General features: G+C 42.6%; 1 protein-coding gene and 1 pseudogene across 4 annotated transcripts in view; one reads left to right on the top strand and one right to left on the bottom strand.

Moving 5' to 3' along the window:
- Positions 1 to 15,035, bottom strand: part of FBXL5 (F-box and leucine rich repeat protein 5) — a 53,758-nt gene extending 38,723 nt beyond the window's left edge. Inside the window, exons 1-2 of one of the 4 annotated variants that reach the window (XM_045771424.2) lie at positions 14,896 to 15,035; positions 10,083 to 10,269 (exon numbers count right to left, since the gene is read on the bottom strand). Coding sequence is in view for 2 of the 4 variants with exons in the window: in XM_045771422.2 (XP_045627378.1) it covers positions 2,358 to 2,441 (84 nt within the window). In the remaining 2 variants the exon portion in view is untranslated. Of the gene's footprint in view, positions 1 to 2,357; positions 2,538 to 10,082; positions 10,270 to 14,895 lie in introns of those variants that run through there. The other 3 variants (XM_045771425.2, XM_045771422.2, XM_045771423.2) reach the window with 3 other exon arrangements.
- A 115-nt stretch (positions 15,036 to 15,150) lies between these two features.
- On the top strand, positions 15,151 to 15,537 carry LOC123775851 (small ribosomal subunit protein eS27 pseudogene; annotated as a pseudogene).
- The last annotated feature ends 2,738 nt before the right edge of the window (positions 15,538 to 18,275 follow it).

Raw genomic sequence — 18,275 nt, 5'->3', positions numbered from 1 at the left:
CATTCAGAGTCAACACTTTGAATACAGTGAAATAACATACCTTGTATCTTTTTAGTTTGAGTACAAAATCTAGTTCTCATTTTGTCAAGTTCTACTGTAGGCTATTTGGGTTGAATATCCATGGTCTTTACAATAGAAAGATAGTGAAGCCAAAATTTGAGATGATAAATGAATAAAAAAATAGTCCTTTAAGATTATTCAGCCAGCATTAAACCTTATTTCTCCAACCTACTTCCCAAAGGACTTCCTAGGAGAGATTTCCACTAGCTATTAGTATCAAGAAGAAATCTGGATGTAGAATTCCCATACACTTTTTTTCCCCTATCACCTTGGTCTCTGATCCACGACTTGGAAAACTGGACTTTTAATCTCCTTGATGAATATATTACAACAATCTCATTAACTACATATAATTAAGAATCAGTGATAATTTTGACTTATGCTATGTCAAATTGAAACTGCTTTCTTAATTACTGCAAGAGGAAACATTTACTGAAAAGAATCTCATTTGACTCAGGTACTGTTTTTTAAAATGGCACTGTACGAGGCTGGTTAGTCTATCACATAACTAAATAAAACTGTGACTCTTACTTATTATGCAAGAGCCACAATCAGTTGATGAAAGCCACAGACTCCCTAGGAAAGTGTACACATGCACAAAAATTTCCGTTAACAATTTCAGGTGCTCTCCAGGCTAAACTACAGAGATGACCTCCTATTCCATCAGTCCTCACTAACTTCCCCTTTCCAATTTTGAGAAAGTAAAAAAACCTCCCGTTTTTAAAATTTCCTGCAATTAATGAATACTATAACAATAACTAAGTTCAAAAGCCAGAGGAGGTTAAAAACACTACAACAATCTAACTCAAAAAATTCAGGGATACACAGCTTGAGGTACGGCTTCCCCATTCCTCACGCTTCTCCCGGATAAATGGTTCTCACCCTTGGCTGCACACTGGACTCACCTCAGGAGCTTTAAATTATACTTGATGCCTGGGTCCCACCCTGAGAGAGGCTGATTTTCAGTGGTTTGGGCATCAGGATTTTTAACAGGCTTTAGGATGATTCTAATCAGCAACCAAGGTTGAGAATCACTGTCCTGGACTGTTCTGTTTAAACCTGTAACTGAATCAGGTATTTTTTAATTTTCAAAATGGAGGGAGGAAAAAGATGGTTATGAGTGCGTTTTAAAGTGTTGGTTTTGAATGTGGCCTAGTACTGAACACTGGGCATCCTTCGACCCTCTCCCTGGGCTATAAGAACCCTTCTCTCTCAACAGTGGTTCTGCTTAATGCTATGTAATTTCTGAAGATTCATCAAAGTTGATTTCTATACTTAAGCAATAGTTGTTTAAATGCTTTTTATTTGGTTCATTTCTACACGAAACAGGACTGCCTGAAGTTTTCAGGATATATGTGGACTACCCCCAACGTAAAACTGATAAAAATGTGTACGCTTAATACGGTTTTAAAATCATTAAAAAGGCCCTGCACCATCTCCAGAAAAGTGCTTTTTCATTTAATGCCACACCAATTAACAGTCCAAAAAGGTTCTCACAGTTAAACCAACTTTTTCCGCGGTCCCTTTTATTCGAACCCACGTTAAGAATTTCAACAGAGAAGAGCGGTCTCATAAAAAAAAAAAAAATCTACATCGAGTAAATGCTCCAGGACAATAAAAGTTGCAAGGAAAACGATAACCATAAATGAAAAGTGAAGCTTCTCCAGTCCCTAAACCAAGAAACCTGGGTTTTCTTCCAAATCAAGCCAGGGAAAAGCTAGGGCGTAAAACGAGCACGGTTAGGAGAAAGCTGCCCGTTGAGCCAGGAAACAAGCCAGACGTTCGGAGGGATGGATGGGTGTTTGCAGAGAGACTCGGGAGCCCCCAAACGGGCCGGAGCAGGATGAGGGGCGCTGGTGCTGGGGGAGGCGGGGGACAGCTGCAGGAACGGTCCGCCCCAGGCGGATAGGAAGCCCAGCGCAGGTGGCCGGCCCGGGGTCCCCGAAGGTCGGTGGGGCGCCAAGGAGACCCTCTCCCTAAAGGGGCGGGGGCAGGGGCGGGAGGCCCAGCGCGGCCGCAGGGAGCGCGGCCCTCCGCCAGGGGCACGCAGCCGGCAGCCGAGCAGGAGCCGCGCCGCGGGCCCCGAGGGCACGTCCGAGGCCGCCGGCCGGGTGGTGGCGCGGGCTCCCTGAGAAGGTGCGGGGAAGCGAGCGCGGCGCTGACAGCTGCGCAGGCGGCAATCTGCGCGGCGCGGCCCCGGGGGCTGCGGGCGCGACGCAGGCCAGGCCGCCCGGGGACCGGCCCGCTCCTCCTCTCGGCCTGCGCTGCCCGGAGCAAGAGGCCCCGTACACCGTTACCTTGTCGCAGTAGAGCCCCACCAGCTGCTTCATCCGCCAGTGTGGGGCGGTGAAGACGTCCACTTCTTCGGGGAAGGGCGCCATCGCCACTGCCTCAGCCACTGCCTCAGCAGCCGCGGCCGCCGCCTCTCCATAGACACCCTCGCCGCGGGGCAGAGGCGGCGCGCCCCCCTGCGCATGCGCCCGCCCCGTCGGCGCGCGCGCCCGGCCTACTCCGCCAGTCGAGACGCGGGGACGCGCGGGCCGCCGCCATGCGGTCCCCGAGGCCCACGTGACCGGACTCGCGGCGGCGACTCGCGCTCTCACTTACCTCCTTCGCTCTTCGTTCCTTGGCCCTTTCGCTTGCCGAGAAAAGAAACCAAGTCTTTACCCTGTTTGTTTCACAACATCAAACACAGTATCAGAAGGGATGGGCTGTCACTTTGGGGGCGATTTCAGCGCTGCCGGTACGCCCACCAGACCTTGAGGCCCAGGCAGCTGAGCACAATGGCCGCGCTGAGGCCAAGCGCTCCGCCTGGGCCTCGCGGGCTGTGACGCCCATTTGCCAGGGTGACTGTTCTGTGTCCCACAGGGCCTTCCTAGGCTGCCCTTTGACCCCTGCCATTCCCGGGTGGCGGGCTCGATCTCCCTGCCCGCTGGTCAAAGGCCCCAGCGAATGGGTGGACCAGGTCTGAGGCTCTAAGACCTTAGGACCCACGGAGAAACGGTGCCGCGGAAGCAGACAGGACACTGGCCACATTTGTGTTCTGGCGGGCGCCAAGCCTGGGCCTGGGGGCAGGGCACCATCTCCTCCAGGGCAGGCCGGATGGGAGGGCAGTGTGGAATTCTGGAGCCTCCAAGGAAGGAAGGAAGAATGTGCCCTGGGGATCAAGGAGGCAGGAATGTACCTCAAGCACAGGAACACCAGGTCAGGGATGTCAGAAAGGCCTTGGGGGGGGGGGGCGGATTATCATAGAAGGTTAGTGCAGGGAAGAACCTTGGTACACATACTTGCATTTTAAGCCAAGGCTCAGGGAGAAAGGAGACAAACAAGGTCACGGCCAAGAAGGTCAGTCTCTTCCCACAGGTCAACTTCCCCCGCCCCAACCATGGACGAGACCTAGAGAGACCCTGTTATGGGCTCTGCTAATCATGATCGACTCTCGACTAACCGGTTGCCTGGAGGACTGATGGACTCAAAGAGAAATGGGAGAAAACAGGGAAGGCTAAGAACCTGAAAGTGGTTATTTGCTTAATGACTGCAAACTGCAGGAGGGCAGGAACCAGATTATGTTCTGTTCACTCCTTATATCCCTATTACCTATCATAGTTCCATGACAATACAGGGGTTTGATGAATATTCAAGAAATGCTGGAGTAGAAGGTGAGAAAGAACCTTGGAGTAGAGTGAGTCTGTTTATTTCTAATGCACAGACTGGAGATAAAGTTAGATTCCTGGTTTTGCCAGATACTGCTTGCAGGACTTTGAATAAGCTACATGACATCTTTTTGTCTCCGTTTCCTCACATAGAAAATGGGGACAAAACCGCTATGGACTAAATGCTTGTGTCCTCAAATTCATTAGTTGAACCCCCTGCCTCACCATGTGACGGTATAAAGAGGTGAGCCTTTGGAAGGTAATTAGGATTAGATGAAGTCATGATGGATTGTTGCCCTTCTAAAGCCCTCATGATGGATTGTTGTCCAAGAGTCCCTAGAGCATGCTTCCCTTCAACATGGCAGTCTGCAAGCCTGAAGAGGGCGCTCACCATGCTGGCACCCTGATCTTGGACTTCCAACCTCTAGAACCCTGAGAAATAAATTTCAGTTGTTTCATCCAGTCTGTGGTATCTTCATTATAGCAGTCTGAGCTAAGACAAATACCTCCTCACAGCACTGTTACAAGAATTAAGAGAGTTTATATATTTGAATTGCTTATATTAGCACCTGCACATAGTAAGTACAGCCTGTAAGCTATTATTATTATTAAATATAACAACTCTGTGAGGTAGTCCTGTAGGAAACTAAGTCTTAAAGACATTCTGGTAATTGCCTAGCATCCCACAAATTAGGAACTGAATAATCTGGCCATATGAATCTCGGCCCAGTAATACCCTCCCAGGCACTGTATTAGTTGTGTGGTTTCTGCACAGTCTGTCCTAAAGAAACAGGGACACCTGGGTGGCTCAGATGGTTGGGCACCTGCCTTCCTTCAGCTTGGGTCCTGGGGTCGAGCCCCACATCAGACTCCCTGCTCAGTGAGGAAGGCTGCTTCTCCCTCTCCCTCTGCCTGCCGCTCCCCCTGCTTATACTCTCTCTCTCTGTGTCAAATAAACAAATAAAATCTTAAAAAAAGAAGAAGAAGAAGGAGGAGGAGGAGGAGGAGGAGGAGGAGGAGGAGGAGAAATAGGAATAACGCTTAAGTAATAGAATATAAATATGGGCCTTAAGATCTCTGACATCCTCTTCCCCTTTCTCCTTCTTTCTTTTAAACTCTGCTCTTTCACCAGGGCTTTGCTTCTATGTTTTTTATTATCCCCCAGAAGACATTTTCTTATTTCCACTCTATTTCTTTACTTCATTCTGATCTTTCACTCCAGCCGTCTCAAAATGTAGAATGAGACCTCAGGTGAACCAGTTAGATGGAGAAATGAGTTCCATGAGAACATGCACTTTGTTTTATGCTCAGCACTTAGAACAATGCCTGTCATACCAGTTAGTACTCAATATCTACTGAATAAAAAAAGGAACAGGGGCACCTGGCTGCTCAGTCAGTGGAGCATGCAACGCTTGACCTTGGGGTTGCAAGTTCGAGCCCCATGTTGGGTGTAGAGATTACGTAAAAATAAAAATCTTTAAAAAACAAAAAAGAAGGAATGAGGGAAGTTCCTGATATTCTGTAATTTCCTCATTTTAACTGACTTTTAATACACCATGTTCTATTTCCAAATACTTATTTGTGTCTGTTGTTCACCTATGTACCTCCAGAAGCAAGCACTAAATTGTTTCACAACAACAAAAAAATACATCCAGACACAATTTTGCTGTAACCTAGAATTTGAAGCTGTGTAGTCAGCTCAGTAGTAGTAACAGCCCCTTTGGACTCTGGCCATCTCAGGGAATTTGTTTATGATGACAAAATGAAAGAAATACAGTGATAAAAAATAAATCCTGTGGGTCATTCTTCCCTTTGAAGGGGGCTGTTAACATTAGCTCCATATGCTGAGTAGTATAGCAATTAATTATCTACTATATCCAGAATAAATGATTGATTTACATTAAACTTTAGCCCCAGAAAGAAGGCATTGATCAGTGGAGTGTCATTACAGGTTCCTGCAACTACAGCTGATCAGGAACGGTTACTAAGGCCAAGGTTGTCGGTTTAATCATCTATGATTTCTTCTCGTAGATGACAGAGAAGTTCTAACAGACCATCTAGCTATCAGCTACCACAAGGAGACTGGATAGGCATGTGAACAGAGCAAGGAAAATGCACATCGTATGGTGCCTGGTGTGTCTATGGTTCCTTCTTTCCTGCTCTCATTCTCTCTGAAACACTGCATGCCACAGGGGGCGCAAAAAAGATGCCAAATCATTCCGTGGTGACCTAAAAATATGACATTAGGCCTCCTCGCTAGTATTTTCCAACTCTAGTTTTGAGGGCCCTGGAAAGGATTAGTGATCAAGGAAAGTCAGACCTAAGGCATTTAACTCTGTTTATGTGAGTGACACAGCACTTTCCCCAATGGGGGGTAAGTTGTGAAAATAAGCAATGAAAGAATGTTGCTGTTGCAAAAACAGTTGGAATCCCAGTCCTAACTCAGTACCAGAATTCGTCCTTCCTGTCAGTCAAAATAGCCCCAGCAGGCTAGGCTGATTTAGAAGTATGGGTTTCAGAAGGGGTGATGGCACTGTTAAAGAAAAGATAGTCCGACTTGAAATGCAATCCCAGATGCTACTTTTTCTTTTTCTCTCTTTTTTTTTTTTCATTTTCCTTTAGGATATTTTATATGCAAACGGCCTTCAAAAAATGAAATATCTATAGCCTGCAGTTTGCCCCAAACCCTTACTTTCTTTTTTTAATTTAAATAGTGAGTGCTATTTCCCCATTGGTGTTCACTATATAATTACAGATGAGTCACTGTGTGTATGAGTTTGCTAGGCCACCGTAACAAAATACCACAGACTGGGTAGTTTACACAACAGAAATTTAGTTTTTCACTGTTCTGAAAGTCCAACATTGAGGTGTTAGCACTTCTGATTTCCTCTGAGGCCTCCCCCGTGGGCTTGCATATAGCTACCTTCTCACAGTGTCCCCACGGGGCCTATCCTCTGTGCCTATGTCCTAACGTCCTTGTCCTTTTCGTATAAGGAAACCAGTCAGATTGGCTTAGGGCCCACCCTAACCACCTCATTGTAACTTACCTCTTTAAAGGCCTGATCTCCAAATATAGTCACATTCTGAGATACTGAGAGGGCCTCAACTTATAAATTTTAGGGGAACACATGCAGCCTGTAACACTATGGAAAGAAAAGTTTGTCACAAAGATATAATAAAACTTTTTGTATAATGACAAAAAAAAAAACAACAACTGTGGAAATAGCTAGATGTCCCTTAGTAGGATACTACATATCAGATAAATAAATTACAGCACATGCATTCAATGGACAAATATGCAGCTATTAAAAACCCATAAGATACATCCATGTTTGCTGATATAGAATGAAACCAAGATTTTCTAAGTTAAAAAAAACAATGTAGGGAATACTTCGTTAAATACAAACTCTTCGGGTGCCTGGGTGGCTCAGTTGGTTAAGCGTCTGCCTTTGGTTCAGGTCATGATCCCAGGGTCCTGGAATAGAGTCCCACATCTGGCTCCCTGCTCCGCGGGGAGCCTGCTTCTTCCACCTCTGCCTCTCTCTCTGTGTCTCTCATGAATAAATAAATAAAATCTGTAAATAAATACGAACTCTTTTGTGTTAAAAAAGAAAAAATATGTTTCTAGAATAAAAGTAGAAATTTGTAAGCAGGGGTTCTGGGATGGGAAGCAGTTAAATACCTTTTAAATATGTACCCTTTGGTACAGTTTTAATATTTTACTACATTCACCTATTGCTCTTACAGTTATAAAAATTTGTTAATAAGAATGCTTTTTAAAAGAATTTAGACAATAAATTTTAAATCTTTAAAAATACTATTAAAGGAAAAAAATTTTTTGATTATCATCAGTAGCAACAGTGCTAATTGCACTAGAGCTATTTTATGTTTATCTTAAAATTTTATTCTAACCTGTTTTGTCCATTTGCTTTGCCTCTGGTTTCTCTCCGTATATTGCCCTTTGGCCCACAATCACCTTTCCCATAGGCCTGGAGGCATCTTTGAGGGTGGGGACAGTGTTTTAATGATCCTAGAGAAATGGGTCCGGTTGACTGCTAATTGAAAGAGCAGGATCAAAATTGTACTTCCAGTATAACCCACAGCATGTTTACAGAACGCATGTGAAGGATTGGAAATAAATGAAGCAAAATCTTAATAAGTCTCCTCTGAGTGATAAGAATTATAGGTGATTCCCTCCCTCTTTTGTATTTATTCTCTCCAGTGCTAAATCAGTATGTTTTACTTTTAATGTCAGAAATACAGAAATGAGCATATTACAATCTGATGATAATTATATTTTATAAATAACACTTAGAAGGTGCTAATAGGGGGCACCTGAGTGGCTCAGTGGGTTAAGCGTCTGACTCTTGCTTTCCACTGAGGTCACAATCTCAGGGTCATGAGATTGAGGATCTGGCTGTGCAGTGGTCCTGGAGCCTGCTTAAGATTCTCTCTCCCCCTCCCTCTACCCCTCCCTTCTCTAAAAAATAAGGGGCTAAAAGGAAATATATCACAATGTTGATAATGGCTATCTTGGTGGTAGAACTATAGTTGATTTGGGGGAAAGAGGAGCTAATTTTTTCTTAAAATTCTAACAAAAGGGGTGCCTGGGTGGCTCAGTCAGTTAAGCAGCTTGCTCTTGATTTCAGCTCAGGTTGTGATCTCAGGATCGTGGGATCAAGCCCTGCTTCGAGCTCCCTGCTTAGCGGGGAGTCTGCTGGAGAGTCTCTCTCCCTCTGCCTCTTTCCTTCCCCCTGCATGTTGCACTCTCTCTCACTCAAATAATAAATTCTAAAAATAAATAAATAACAAAATTTAAGCAAAAAATTTCCCCCAACTTTGTGTTTGAAAAACAAAATTAGAGGCTCCTGGGTGGCTCAGTCGGTGAAACGTCCGCCTTCGGCTCAGGTCATAATCCCAGAGTCCTGGGATCGAGGCCCACGTGGGGCTCCCTGCTCAGCAGAGAGCCTGCTTCTCCCTTTCCCTCTGCTGCTCCTCCTGCTTCTGCGCGCTCTCTGTCTCTAATAAATAAGTAAATAATCTTTTAAAAAATTAGGTTTTGTTTTGTTTTAAAGGTTTCCGTTTAATTAACATTAATCACCATTAGATCCATAATGCCAGAGCTATACCCAGGGTCTGAGGTCCATCCCACCTCACAGCCAGAGTACAAGGATGCTTGCTCTAAGTGTGCCTGGAGAACTTGGCCTACATCTCCTCCTCATGGTCCTATCCTTCAGACATGGTCCCAGTCATTCCAGTGAGTTCTAGCTGCGTTCTGTTCCTTAGACCACCAAGCCCCTGTGGCACTTCCTGCATGACACGCACATAGGACCCACTTCACCTGGGCAGGGCCTCCAAGCCACTCAGGATTCCAGGGGTGCTGCTAACTCTCTTAAAAGTCTTAGAAATTTGTGGGGAGGGGTGGGACTGGGCATTGGGCGTTTTCCTGTTCAGTGGCCCTTTCTGTCTGCAGTGAGTCTCAGTATCCCTTTCCAGAACTTCGAGTTTGCATTTTTGGAACACATGCTCCCCTTTCCTGACTAAAGGATAGGGCATCAGATTGGAATACAGACACGACTTACTGTTCCCTTTTTCAAGGTATGGCCCTGTCTCCCCTAGAGGTAGCTTACTGATGTCTCACATGAGAAAAAGAATTCCTTGAATTTATACAAAGGCATAGGGTAACAGAAGAACTGAGAAGAGGAAGAGGCGTAAAAGAAAAAAGGGATAGATTAGACAAATAAAAAGATGAGCAAAAACAGAGTGGGGGAAGGAATAAAGGAAAGAAAATATAGGTGGAAAGAGAAGAAAGTAGTAATTAAAATGTATTAAGGTCTTTCTGTGTACTAGGCACTATAAATTCTCTACATGAATTACCATGTGTAATCCTTACAACTACTGTATGTGGAAAGTTTTATTTTTTTTCTCACTTGACAGAAAAAGGAAATGATGTTTAGACAGTTATTGACTTGTCCAAGGTCGTAGAGCCAGTTAGTAGAAAATCAGGGATATAAATCTATGTCTACTTATTCCACAACATGCACTTAACCTTATACCAAAAGACAATTTTGTCATTAGTTTATGTCAACAAACTAAATGACTAATAGGTGCTCTTAATCTCTGAACTGAAGCCAAGGTAACCCTGAACAATATGGGCTAAACCATAAACCACATGTGTCCAAATACAGAATAGTCTCGGTCCTTAGGATACCTTTTAAAGATTAGTAGTTCAGATAATGCTAAGACCAGATTTTTGCTTTATTACAAATATGGACATATAATGTGTATAATGGTTCGTAATGTTTCTTTGCAAAAATTCCAAACAGATAAGAGCCTTCCATTTCTTAGCCACACCTGTGTGTCACTTACCTTGTTCTCAGTAAATATTGCCAAGTCAACATCAACTCCTTGACTTTCAATCAAAGGCCCTATTATGGGCTACCTTGCATGGAACAGGATGGTGCAGTGTTTATGGCCTGAGGAAAAGGTGGCTACTCTTTAAGACAACTTGACTCAGCTGATTGTACCATGTAGCGAGGAAAAGCATCACAAGTTTCTGGAAAGGAAAGGACCGATAAGCTTCCTGTAAATTGTCGGGCTTATATTTATTGTAATGATGAAATCTGGCAGGCTATTGCTTAATCCCTGCGGGCGTGGGGGGGTATTTAGGGAAGTACCGGTTCTGTTTCCTTCCTCCTTACCACTGACATTTTAAAAATCCCTCATAAACCCAAAACACAGTATCTGGAGTTACATAAGGCAATTCCTGGTAAATTTTTAAATGCTGACAGCTATGTAGGCAGAAAGAGATATGAGTGTCAGATACACCTCTGATTCCCATTACCTAATAGCATTTTGTTTTTAATAGCCTGGTTATTACATAAAACATAGACCAAAGTTCAAATTCTACTTCTGCCACTACCTACCTACCCATGGGACCTTGGGCAAATCACTTGCCCTTTCTGGGACGCTTTTGAGAGGGATAAGGGGTGATAAGTAATTAATACATATAATCTACAACACATGCAAAAAGGACTCTCCCAGACAACTGCTTACCTATTACGGGAAATCAGTCACCAACCACGCAGATAAGTCTATCAAGAGTTAGTTGACCTTTACCCAATCATTATTTTCTTTGTGTAACTAGTTTAACTGTAATTAGTTTACTAAAGTGCAATTCATTTTACTGTGATGAGTTCCATTCACAATTATAGATTTACATGCATTTAATCTTGCCAGCCTCTAAGCGAACCAATTCATGAGAAATGATATCCCGCCCTTTGCATACAGCATAGTTCTTCTACAATCTTCCTCTCTAAACACAAGGGAGTATTACTCATTGAGGATAGCTGCCAATTACTGAAAGACCAACTCTATACCAGGCACCACATTATCTCACAACACTGTGAAGTAGGTTCTGCCAACCCAATTTTACTGGAACCAAAGCTCAGGGAAGCAGAAGTAGGACTCGAAGCCAGGTTGGATGTTTTCATCATGCTGCAATGCTCTTCCTCGTACACATCTATCATACTTCATTTTCTGTGAAGTACAAGACCTTCCATGCAGCTTTGTTGGGAGTTTCGTCCATGAAAAGGGGTGGAGGGAGTGGGAAATAATACATTGACAGAACAGGAGGCAGAGCGCACACTGCTTCAAGGTTCTTAGCTAAGTGCTTGCCATCAGCTAAATTAACAATAGAAAATCTGAAATAATAACTAGGAGGTAATTAGCTATGGTACTGGCAATAAAAGTGCTATAACACTTCACCCAGGGACTCCTAGGTGGCTCAGTCAGTTAAGCGTCTACCTTTGGCTCAGGTCATGATCCCAGGGTCCTGGAATCGAGTCCTACATCCAGCTCAGCGCGAAGCCTGCTTCTCCCTCTGCCTGCCGCTCTCCCTGCTTGTGCTCTCTTTCTCTGACAAATAAATAAATGAAATCTTTTTTTTTTTAATCCAAAAAAAAAAAAAAGACTTCACCCAGAGAGTTCAGATGCCAAGAGCACCTGAACCAACTCCGTCCTTGGAGCACGCCCCAAAACATGGTCCTTCCAGAACCTTCATTAGAACCATATCAGGTCCTTTTTAAGATGTGATTTCTAAGACACACCCTTGGACATTCTTTTCAGTACATTTGGTCTCAGGCTCTGTATATGATTCTTATGAAACGAAAGTTTGAAAAATACTATTCCTGTTACTATGCTTCCACAATTAAAACTGTTTTTCGAACTTGATGAGGTGGTTAAAGAATTCATGGAACTCACTGGATCATTTGCAAAACGTGACATGATACTTAAACGTAATACAGCTGAATTTGCAAGATAATAGTACAGACTTCAAGAATAAATAGACCTGAGCTCAAATCTCTCCTCTCATGCTTAGCAGTTATACAACTCTGGGCAAGTTTCTGCACGTTTCTGAGCCTTAGTCTCCACTGCTTTAAAATATCGATTATAACATTTTGATAGGGTATTGTGAAGACTAAAGACAATATACGTGTGATGCCTGACACATAATAACCATAGAATAAATTATAAAAATAGCCATAGAATAAATTATAAATTATAAAAAATAAACGTTTAATAATAGAACATCCAACACCATATAAAATAGGATGCCATATCTTAATAGACTCTAGTATCAAGAGATATCAATGGGGGGAGGGGGTGCCTCGGTACCTTGGTCAGTTGAGTGCCCAACTCCTGATTTCGGCTCAGGTCATGATCTCAGGGTCGTGGGATGGCGCCCCAAGATGGGCTCCACACTCAGGGCAGTCTGCTTGGGATTCTCTCTCCCTCTCCCTCTGCTCCTACCCCCACTCACACTCTCTCTCCCAAATAAATAAATAGAATCTTTTTAAAAAGAGAGAGAGAGATTAGGGGCCAGAGGTTTCAAAATGGTTCAAGCCATTGTAGTGATTCAGCACACCAGCTTTGGAATCAAAGTGTCTGGGTTCAAATCTCAGCTGGCCTACTTTCTCATTCAGCACCAGCACAGTAAATCAGAACTTCTTTTGCATCCTGGAAATGAGAACTTTGTTAATATTGTTAAGCCACAAACCTGTTCATTATTCTGCTAAATAAACTACAACGTGGAAATAATACTACCTATCTGATAGGACTGTGTGAGAATTGAGATTATACAGGTATAGAGTTTATGACACTGTCTGGCAAGAATGAACTCACCATTTTCTCTGTGCTCTGAGTTTCCAATCCTCGATATTTTCATTTCAGTGACTTTTACTGCTGCTCATCTAGTCACCTACCTTAGCTAGAATAATGATAGCAAACAAACTTGTGTACCAGGCACTCCTCTAAGGACTTCTTCGGTATTAAATTGTATCTATTCACACAGAATGACTGTATGAAGTATAGGTACCATTATCATCCCCATTTTACAGATGAATGAACTGAGATGGACAGGATGCATGAATTGCCCAAGGCAATCCTGGAACAGCAGAGTCAAGATTCAAATCTAGGCAGTATAATCCCAGACCCTGGATCTTTTAATGTACATAATACTGCCTCTAGGGGTGTCTGATTGGGCTCAGTGGCTCAGTGGCTGGAGCACGTGACTCTTGATTTTGGGGTTGTGAGTTCAAGCCCCACGTTGGGTGTAGAAATTACTTAAAAATTTTGTTTTAAAAAGAAATACTACCTCTAAAGATTTTTGAGTTATTTTAAAAGCTCTCAGTCTCCATCACTTCAATATCTAATAAGATATATAGTCCTCTTATACATCTCTGATCCAGCCCCGCTTCTTTAGCCACCCTAATGCAGACCTAATTTAGGCCCAGTTGACCTTCTGATTGAATACCCAGTCTCCTTGATTTTAGCTTCTTCTCACTGAATCCTTCCACCAAACCAAACAGTCAGAAGTGTTTCTTCTTTTTTTTTTTAAAGATTTTATTTATTTATTTAACACAGATAGAGAAGCCAGCGAGAGAGGGAACACAAGCAGGGGGCATGAGAGAGGAAGAAGCAGGCTCATAGCGGAGGAGCCTGATGTGGGGCTCGATCCCATAACACCAGGATCACGCCCTGCGCCGAAGGCAGACGCTTAACCGCTGTGCCACCCAGGCGCCCCCAGAAGTGTTTCTAAAACACAGATAGGCTAAATGACTCTCCCTTAGTTAAAAACATGTACTGGCACCTCAATTTCTACAGAATAAGACCCAAATATCTCTAAGTCCAGTTCAATAAGGCACCTAGTGCGGTATCTCACTTACAATGGTAAGTACATTTCATTTTATTTTCATTGATATGAACGTGTCTGTTTCCTCACTAAAGTGGGCCCTCTGTCAAAGTGGGGACACTTTTGTTCATCGTTATATAACCATATTTCCCCAGGCCCCAAGAGCCCACAGCTACAAATGAGGTCACGATATCATTAATATATTAATCTTAATGACTCGTTGCTCCTCCAGCAAGTGCAGGACCTGTAGCTTCAGCAAAATCCACCAAACTGCAACATACTCCTGATGCCCTAGGAATGTCTCCCACATGCTCAGTAGCAGATTCTCTCCCACTGTAGCTACACTGTTGCCCCACATGACACGTGAGCCACTGCGGTTCTCCCATGCTTCCTCCGAGCCCTGTATTCCGGTGGTCATCATGAGCTTAGGTGTTTTCTTCCTTGCAAAATACTGTTAAAGTAGGGTTGCCTCTATTTCCCTGGGGACCAGATACACTCTCAGGGGTCTGAGCCAGGACGACTTTGAGGTACATCATATTCAGAATCCCTCCTTCACTCCAACAATGGTTTTAGTACTGGTTCAACTCATTTCTTTTTCCCTTAGGATGATCTGCCTTGCTTAAGCTACCACAGCAAATCTGGTGAAAATTTTATGGGGCCACTCTACCAGGCTGCCAGGTGTCCTTAATATTATCTGAGTCCCAGAGTGCCCACAGGGAATGATCAAGGTAGACGCTCTAAGCTACATCTGTCTCCCCGTTTCCTACACCCCTCACCAACTCCTCTGCCTAGCACGGTGCTTTGTGCATACCGAAATCACAACAAATGTTTTTAAATGGAATAAAAATGATTTTTATGCCACTTGAGAAGAGCTAAAGTTTATCCGAGGAAAGGAACACAAATTTAGGATGAGACTCTCTGCCCCTCAATCCAAAATTACACAGAAATTTTGGCATTTAAGGAAAAAAAACAAAAAACATGGGCTCTTACCTGAGAGGCATTTGACTGTTGCCAGGACTCTGACTACAGTACATGTGCATCTATGTTCTCCAAAGGACCCCTCCAAAGGAATCTGGGTCACAAGTGAAGCGTTCATGACCACATGCCAAACCCTTCGGCGGAAGCAAGAGGAAGCTGGTTCACTCTTCTTGTGGCCCACTGCAGACAAAATTGCCTCAAGTTCCTGTTGACACACTCTTTTCAAAAAGACTATTTATCTCGTGCTGACAACCTCCCCATGAGAACATGACCCTTGTGAAGGACCTCCTCCACCAGTCCCCGGGAGAGGAGAGGCAGCACAAGAAGCAGCAGCTGGTGCAGAGCCCCAACTCCTATTTCATAGACATGAAGTGCCCAGGATGTTCCAAAATCGCCACCATCTTTAACCACTCATAAACAGTAGTTTTGTGTGTTGGTTGTTCCCCTGTCCTTTGGCAGCCTCCAAGAGGAAAGCAAGGCTTACAGAAGGATGCAGCACTAAAAACACCCTGAATTTATCCCAACAAACACAGTTTGGATAAAATGAACAAACAAACACAAACCATTTAGTTATCTTGTTCATGTAAGGCAAATCTTTTAGACTGATGTGACTTCACATTTTAAATATATGAGGTATTTGTTGTTTGCTGTAATTTTGATGAAACTGCAGCCTATTAGGCAATGTGGTATTAATGGAGAAAACTCACCCAAATTGCTAACTAGATCAGGGTTTTTTTTTTTTTTTTTTTAAATGATTTTTTATTATATTATGTTAGTCACCATACAGTACATCCCCGGTTTCCGATGTAAGGCTCGATGATTCATTAGTTGTGAATAACACCCAGTGCACCATGCAATACGTGCCCTCCTTACTACCCATCACCGGTCTATCCCATTCCCCCACCCCCCTCCCCTCTGAAGTCCTCAGTTTGTTTCTCATAGTCCATAGTCTCTCATGTTTCATTCCCCCTTCTGATTACCCCCCCTTTCTTTATCCCTTTCTTCCCCTACCGATCATCCTAGTTCTTATGTTCCATAGATGAGAGAAATCATATGATAGTTGTCTTTCTCTGCTTGACTTATTTCACTTAGCATTATCTCCTCCAGTGCTGTCCATGTTGTAGCAAATGTTAAGAACTCGTTCTTTCTGATAGCTGAGTAATATTCCATTGTATATATGGACCACAACTTCTTAATCCAGTCATCTGTTGAAGGGCATCTCGGCTCCTTCCACAATTTAGCTATTGTGGACATTGCTGCTATGAACATTGGGGTGCATATGGCCCTTCTCTTCACTACGTCTGTTAGATCAGGGTTTTAAACATGGGCAGTGCTTTCAGGTCACTGGTATTAAATAATACTCATTTAAAAAGAAATTACTAGTTGTTGACTACTTCCCAATTTAAAGGGAAATTATAAATTATATTAGTACTATTACAAATTCAAACTATTAATCAAGAAATTTCATCCCATGCTTGATTTGAATCATGGTAAGCGTAAAGGATAGTTGAATTCATGTCATAGTACTTGGGTTCTTTGGCTCTTTCACTAAACACCACATGGTCATGGGCAACGTCTTTATGGCAATCCATGATAAAATATCATAAAAGTGCCTAGCAGGCACCAGAGTGGTTCAGTTGGTTAAGCATCCGACTCAATTTCAGCTCAGGTCATGATCTCAGGGTCCTGAGATTGAGCCCTGCATTGGGCTCTGTGCTCCACGGGAAGCCCCTCTCCCCTTCCTCCCTACTCATGCTCTCTAAATAAATAAAATTTTTAAAAAACGTTATTAAAAAAATAAGTGCTTAACATAACATTTGGCATTTTCTACAATAATTCAATTATTTATTAAAATGGAAGGGGTTTTTTTAAATATATTTTTTAAAGGCTTTATTTATTTATTTATTTGACAGAGAGAGAGAGCACACAAGCAGGGGAGCTGCAGGCAGTGGCAGAGAGAAAACCTGGCTTCCTGTGGAGCAGGGAGCCCAATGTAGGGCTAGAACCCAGGAACCCGGGATCATGACCTGAGCTAAAGGCAGACGCTCAACCAACTGAGCCACCTAGGCGCTCTTAAAATGGAATTTTTATTTAACACATATTAAACAACTTGGATTCTTTAGGAGTTTCATACTAAGTAGCAGTATCCTCCTATTTGACCTGTAGATCTGGAAAGACTCATCACTGCATTCAAATGAGACTAAGCAAAGTCTTATATTGCCTCTAAATGCAAACTAAAAGGCATAGTATAGTGCTTTTTTAAACAACGGGCCACAAGCTAATTGTGAATTGAAACCAACAAATCTTTTTATAGAAAATGCCAGAGCAACGTGCTTAAAGTCTGAGCAAGGACTATGCCTATTGCCACAAATACCAGGATCAACCTTGGCAACTGTTAGGAGAAACAAGTAATGGAAAGGAGGTAATAAGTAAAATATGAATTGCTAGGATAGTTTGCTGCCTTCTCATTTGCTTTCCTGGTATAAGATGGTCAATTTAACTATTGCTTTATTGGGAAGGCTAGTAATTGTACAATTAAATGTTTGGTTAATATAACCCAATTACTTGTGGCTTAATGTATGAAGGCATTTCATCTGCTGCTGACAGAAAGTATCAAGATTTTCAGCTACAGATGTTCAGTCCATGTGTAGTGTGACATTTTCAAATTTGTAACTTTTAATCAAACTAATACAAATTGTACACAAACCATATTTTAAAAAATTTAAAAAAGGATGAAGTGAAGGAGCACCTGCTTGGCTCAGTCGGTTGAGCATGTCACTCTCGATCTCAAGGTCATGAGTTCGAGCCCCATGTTGGGTGCAGAGATTACTTTTTAAAAAGTTTATTTAAAAAGTTTTTTAAAGTGTGAAGTAAAAACAGTGTTCGCGCTCAACTGATGGATCTGGAATGTAAAATAATGACAATATGGAGAAAAATGGTTATTTTAAACGCAAATCTGTACTTCATTCAAGCTACATTATTTTTTTTTCTCTTTAAAGATTTTATTTTTAAGCAATCTCTATACCCAAAGTGGGGGGCTCAAATTCACAACCCCAGGATCAAGAGTCATATGCTCCACTGACTGAGCCAGCTAGGCACTGTTATTCAAGCTACATTCTAAAATGAAAAAGAAGTACAGAAGATTATAATAAAGATAATATAATATGTGGGTTTATCAAATTATTGGTATTTTTAAAATAGAAGCATAAGATCTCCAAAATTAAAAAGCTACTTGGAAACAAGCTAAAATTATTGATAAATAAAGGGGGAAAATGCATTCAGGTCCCCAGTCTAATTTCTTAGTCAGTCCACCATTGTTCCTGATAAAACCTTATTATCATCTTTAAAGCACATCGTGAGACAGAAGGGAAAAGAACGCACATATTTTCTTT

This window comes from Ursus americanus, chromosome 8 (genome assembly GCF_024610735.1).
Source record: "Ursus americanus isolate L20-20 chromosome 8, mUrsAme1.1.p, whole genome shotgun sequence".
NCBI classification, from domain to species: domain Eukaryota; kingdom Metazoa; phylum Chordata; class Mammalia; order Carnivora; family Ursidae; genus Ursus; species Ursus americanus.
This window is presented reverse-complemented; position numbering and strand designations above follow the sequence as displayed.